The 6,358-nt window shown below is 31.4% G+C and overlaps 1 protein-coding gene across 14 annotated transcripts in view; it reads right to left on the bottom strand.

Annotated features, from left to right (window-relative positions):
- Positions 1-584: 584 nt before the first annotated feature.
- LOC6724712 (zinc finger protein 2) overlaps positions 585-6,358 on the bottom strand; it is a 39,909-nt gene continuing 34,135 nt past the window's right edge. For 10 of the 14 annotated variants that reach the window (XM_016180653.3, XM_016180657.3, XM_016180656.3 and 7 more), the window contains one exon: positions 4,246-5,804. In XM_016180653.3, coding sequence (XP_016037280.2) covers positions 5,181-5,804 — 624 coding nt within the window. In that variant the 3' untranslated portion in view covers positions 4,246-5,180. Of the gene's footprint in view, positions 5,805-5,880; positions 5,992-6,358 lie in introns of all 14 variants that reach the window. The other 4 variants (XM_016180654.3, XR_001600016.3, XM_016180658.3 and 1 more) reach the window with 4 other exon arrangements.

Here is a 6,358-nt window from a genome sequence, read left to right as displayed (position 1 = left end):
TTGATCAGGATCTATAGCCGAGTCGATCTGTCCGTATGAACGTGGATCTCAGGAACTACAAAAGCTAGAAAGTTGAGATTAAGCATACAGACTCCAGAGACATAGACGCAGCGCAAGTTTGTCGATTCATGTTGCCACGCCCACTCTAACGCCCACAAACCGCCCAAAACTGCCACGCCCACACTTTTGAAAAATGTTTTAAAATATTTTATATTTTTATTAGTCTTGTATTTCTATCGATTTGCAAAAAGACTTTTCGCCACGCCCAAAAACCGCCCAGAACTGCCGCGCCCAAAAACATTTTTTTTTCAATATTTTTCATATCACACTTTGAAAAACTTTTCGATTTTTCTTAGTTTTATTGTTTGTCTGGCCAATTTCTATTGGTTTCGCGTTAGCGAAATCTTATAGTCGGGGAAGTGTTTCTGTTTGGGTTCCTTAAGTGTATTTACGCCTTTAACTATTGTAAACTCCGGTTTTGAGAACAATTAAAATAAATTTTAGTAAACATCAACCTGTTTGACTCACAGAGCGTTTTTTCAAGCTTTCTAATCGGACAAACAAACGTGTTTTTGTTAGCTAGAATTCTTTTTCTTTTAGTGGAACCTTTGTCGTTTTATAAAATTTGGCTATTAAGTTGCTGCCATAGGTAAAGCCGGAAGGTTAATCAAAAATGTATCATTATTTCGTTGATTTAGATAATAACAGTTTTTGTTCTTAAAATATACATTTTTGCAATATTCAAAAAAAAAAAAAAAATACATTAATACATACAAAATACATACAAATACATACAAAAAAAAAAATACAAATACATTAAAAAATATACATTTTGTCGATCTGGCATCGTGTCACTGCTACGGCCACAATTTTAAAACATGTTTTGCGTATAATTTCTGTAAGGTTCCTTGCCGAAGCAAGCATGTGTTCTGGTTTTTAGTTAACGCTTTTCAGAACCGTGTCTACTGAAATGCTTTTAAGACCCATGTAATTATTTCCTAATTGTAGCAACTCCTATGGTTTAACTCCTATATTGAGTTATTTCTTACCTTATACACCAAACTTAACAAACAAATGAATATATTAGAAAAAATACTGTTTAAATAGTAAAATAGGATATTTTTTTTATACAAGGTTGATTTACATTTGTTGTTATAGTCGATACTCGCAGAGTATTAGGGTGTACGCGATTCATTTAACAGGTAGAAGAAAGGGTTCCCCATCCTATAAAGTATAAAGCTGTGGATGACAGTGAAGTATGGCTCCAGGAGTGCTATCTTTATTAGATTAAGACCAATAATCGAATCGATCTGGCCATTTCCGTATATGGACTCACCTTGTTGTATTTACTTGTTATATTTATACCCGTTACTTTTAGACTAAAAAGCTATAATAAATTCGTTGAAAATCATGAACAGGTAGAAGGAAGCGATTCCGATTCTTCTTAATCGGAATCAATAACCGAGTCGATCTGGCCATGTCCGTCTGTTCGTCCGCATGTACGACAAGATCTAGACAGGGCGTAGCAACATTTCAAAACAAACTTTCGCTGTGTGTTTGCCTCTGGAGTCTTCATGTCTAATCTTAACTGTCTAGCTTAAATAGTTCATGAGATCGAGGGGATCATACGGATAGAGGGACACTGCCAAATCGACTCGGCTATTGATCCTGATCAAGAATATATATACCGTATGAGATAAATCGCTGGTTGACTTCTTGCTTGTTTGATGAAAGAGATGTTAATTTTTTCTGAAGCAAAAGAAGAGGTGGAAAGGGAAGTGTTCTAGCCACGAAAAAGAAATTTAAGTCCCACTGTCAAATTTTTCTTTTATTAAGCCCCTATAGAGACATTATTGATTTCAGTTAGAAATTTGCCGCTCTGCGAAGAAGCTGAATACTCAGACTTTCTTTGAACTAAGAAAAACTGGTAGACTTTAATGATAGATTTTTATGTGTTCTTTTTAGCCAACCATATTTTCGCAGTTCTCGAGATCTTAAAGTTAATACGGAACGGCGGACCTTATTGGATTGGTCCATTCTGTTTCATATTTCTCGAAGAATCTAGTATTTCAGAAATCGCGTAAATTACTGTTATTATGAAAAGTCTTCATCGATGTCATAGGTGCAAGAAAATACAAGTGTTTCTGTTTCATATTTTTATTCATTTATAATTTTATAATATATGCACATCTGCCAATTATTAAATATATAGGAACTTTATATTTTTTATTTATACTTCCTACTTTTGTAAGTTTTACCAGTATTTGTAGTAACTTTGATTAATTAATAAGTTGACAATAAAATTACTTATACGCTTTTGTTTACTTATACTAAATATAAGAAACATTTGTTGTCATATGGTAAATATTATTTCAATTGAGAAACTAAGAGCATACGATTGTGCAAAATGTGTTTAGTATTTCGGAACACACAAAATATATGCCTAATTTGTAAAAAAATAATAAATATGCTTGTAATGTCTGATTTAAAAAATTTTTCAAAGGGAAAATAATAGTTGTTAAGTTTTTTTTTTTTAGTAATATTTGTGATATGTTGTATATTTATACGTACATACATCGGTATGTGTGGTGTCTATCAGTTGAGCAATGTAAGTTTTGATATCATCTTAAAATCTCATATTATTTTGATGTTGCCTATGGAATTCATATTTTGAATAAGATTGTTTAAAAAAACTCAAATCGATTATTTCGAAGTCATAAATTTGGAAAACATATATAAATATATATAATGTGTAAAATATATTATATAAATAATATATATATATATATCTATATATATATGTTATCGGGTGTTAGTATGGTATTCTGTCCATTTATGCAAATCTGTGCTTGTTGGCAATTGTGAAGGCTTAAGTACGTACATATGTATTTAAATAATTCTTTTACAAACCGATTATGGGATTTCAAACATTCACATATTTGCAATATTCTAATATTAGAATGGACATACGGCATTATTTTTACATAAATTGCCTGTCGCTAATTAATGGTGAGACGAACAGAAAATCTTGTCATATATAGTATTCCTGAACTTACAAGTAAATATATTTGTATATCTTTTTATTAAATTCTATAGGAACTTCTTAGTAGATTCTTATGTTTCGCAACATATGTTATATTTAGTTGCGGTTAACAATGAACTTATACATAAACGAGTACTAGTACGTATAAATGTACGTAATGCAGAATAAAATCAAATAAATATAGGGCTGTATATTTTAATTTTAATTATCAGTCAAATACTATTTTGTTTAAAAATGTTGTAACTGTTTATGATCTAAATTTGTCCTTTCAAATTATTAATAGTTACAATGACAAGGAACATTTTAAAATTATACATGTAAGTAAACGTACCAAACAAGCTGAGTTTTTGCTTTAAATTCTATGTTTTGTATTGGAAGATTTGAGAAAAAGTTATACAATTGTGAAATAGTAACTCCTGTTACTCCCAGAAGTTAGTTTTTTAAACTTAAGTTATAAACAAAGAAATGATTGGAAATAAATATTTATTTAATAAGTTTTTAACTGTGAATGAATTGCTTAATACGTCATAATAATTACTTAACAAGGAAACTGTGATATAGGTCGAAACAAAATTCATGATTTAACTAAAGCCCCTTTCCTTTTCTCTCTGCTCTCCCTTTTTCTTTTCATACGGAATTTGAATTTTTTGAAGAACAAATTATTGGCACGATTCTCTCAGTATAAGAATGACGTAAATAATATGAATTTCTTTAATATTGTACAGTGTTTCTAAATAAAATAGGAACCACGTATGTATATATTTCAGCTTTTATAGTCGGCATACTGAAGCAGATCTTAGTATTCATTGGCTACATTCTAATATAAAAACAAAGGCAAAAGCAATCAAATGCTAGGAACTCAGTTTACATTTCACTAAATCTAATCCATTATATATGTATCTATATGATATCATATTTTTGTTTGGAGCGACTTGTTATTTTAACTTATCAAGATAACGCCCTCCATCTTGAATTGTTAAGGATTGCCTCAAGTGTGCATGTGTATACCTTAAGTTTATTGCTAATTTATATTTCGAATAGTTAGGAACACTTCCGTATAATTAAGAGATTCTTACTAATGTTGGAATAGGTTTTCGCAAGAATTCAATACATATATCTGTAGATTGATGGAATGTCAATGTTTTTGTAAACTCTTTAAAATAGGAACTTTTCAGTTTTCGTAGTATGGTTGGTTTTTTTTGTTTGTATTTTCGTAGTGTACGCATATTTCGCGTGTGCAAATACTTTTCCTTCTGTAGTCTGCAAGGTAGAATATGTTTAACGGTTTAAAAAACTATATGTATATCAACTCACCTACATTTTAACCACTATCCACGGTTATAAGGCCATATAAACACTCAGATTTACTTTCCACCTATAACTAATAAAATGAGAGTTACTGATTAAGCTATCAGCCATTGAATATATCATTAGATGATTGTGTTACACTACTCCAACTGAAAACGTTTATTCAATATTAAGTTTACAAACCAAAATATTATTAAGACAACGGCTAAATAATAATAAAAACGCAAGTTAGTAATTAAAGAATTTGAATAAAATTAAATGTTTATTTTTGTACATGTTTCAGTATATTGATGTGATTCGATATGGTGTTTATTGGCTTATACATTTATAATATATTGATATTTAAGCACTAATGAAGTGCCAATATCGGTATTTGTAGCACCAAAAACTTAATTTGCAACATTTTGGAAAACATACCTAAATTTTGCAACGGTTGCTTTAAAAACCCTTCAGAATAGGTCGGGTAACTTTTAGCATGTAGTGTTTTCTCAGCACTTAAAGTGACATTTTCCTGAACTTACTTTAAAAGCCCTCACACTAAGAGTAATTAGTTCTCTTATTCTACTTTTGTTGTTTTTCACACGCAGGCATACATTATTTGCTTACACATATTAGTTTTTAGTATGAACTATTTCGTAAAATGTCAAATTGCGAGGCGTAAAAAATATATTCCTACTAGTATAGATATGTTTTTGAACATTCTGGAAACTATCAATTCAGGTGTGGGCATCAAGCAAAATAAAACTTTTTAAAATAAACAGACAAAGCAAACGTGTTAAAAAAAATAACAAGCTTTACTGGTATTTTTAAATCTGACCAACAGATAAGATCAAATAGATGATTTTTGTATCTTTCCGAAACTCTTACCGGTGATATGGTTTCGGTTAAAAAGCTGCTGCATAAGTTCCTGATTACCAGCGATTTTTCGCGTATCTTCAGAAACGACTTCGTTAGGTAAATTATGCTGGACATGACTCTTGGAATCGCCACCATTAGTGTCATAGTTAAGCATACAGTTCCCTTCGGCAATAGCATCAGAATCTTGTCTAGCTGTGTGAATAGAGTGGCTTGTCGCGTTTGTCACAACGTGTTGGAACAAAAATGCCTTTGATAAGTTATAAAATCGTTTTTCCCTGTCAGAATCGTTGTCCTCGCTTCCACTGCCATTGCTCTGTGCATAGAGCTCGGTGGTTTGTTCGAGCAATTTCTTCATTTTGCTAATGTGCTCGACACTAAAAGCATGCTTTCGGATGTTGACTTGGGTGACTTGACACAGCTGACAGTCCTGTAGATTTGTTTCGAGGTCCGTATCCACGGTTATGCCGTTGGACCTTAGGTCGCTATAAGCCTCCTTCCCGCTAGAGCCATCGTAGCTATTATCGTCAGATATGTGTGCATAATGTCGCTGATTCCGCGATTTTTTGTCTTTTGCCCGTGAATTTTGAAACCAGACCTTGAAAAATAAAATAGGTTTATCGTTGTAATTGCATTTTTGTCCATCTAGCTTAAAGCTTAAAAGCATTATTTACCTTCAGTTCTTTAGAGCAAGATGAAAAGCATGACTTAAAAAAAATCAGGTTAAACCCAAAAACGGTTTAATTTGATTGCCTATCATTTAATAGGTCAGTGTTGCATTGTCACTAAAAAAATAAAATATAAATTTAAAAAATGAATATAAGCGAATTTATAAATCATCTGCGCGTTGTAAATATTTGTAGCACATGAATCAAGAAAGCAAATTAGATTCGGTTACCCAAAACATATATTCCCTTGCAATAATAATTAAAAAAATAATAATGGAGAAATATATAGTCAAGTTGCTAGACTCAGCGAGGAATGCTAGGAAGGAATTTAAAAATTGTGATATAAAATGAAAAAATAGATAACTTAAATGATTCGTGACAACCGTTTTGAAACAAACTTGAAAATCTGAACTTTCTAGCTTTTCTAGTTCCTGAGGTCTCGACGTTCATACGGAAAAAACTGCCACGCCCACTCTGTTGAAAC

This window comes from Drosophila simulans, chromosome 4 (assembly GCF_016746395.2).
Source record: "Drosophila simulans strain w501 chromosome 4, Prin_Dsim_3.1, whole genome shotgun sequence".
Lineage (NCBI taxonomy): Eukaryota > Metazoa > Arthropoda > Insecta > Diptera > Drosophilidae > Drosophila > Drosophila simulans.
Note: the sequence above shows the minus strand (reverse complement) of the source record. Positions and strands in the feature narration are given on the sequence as shown.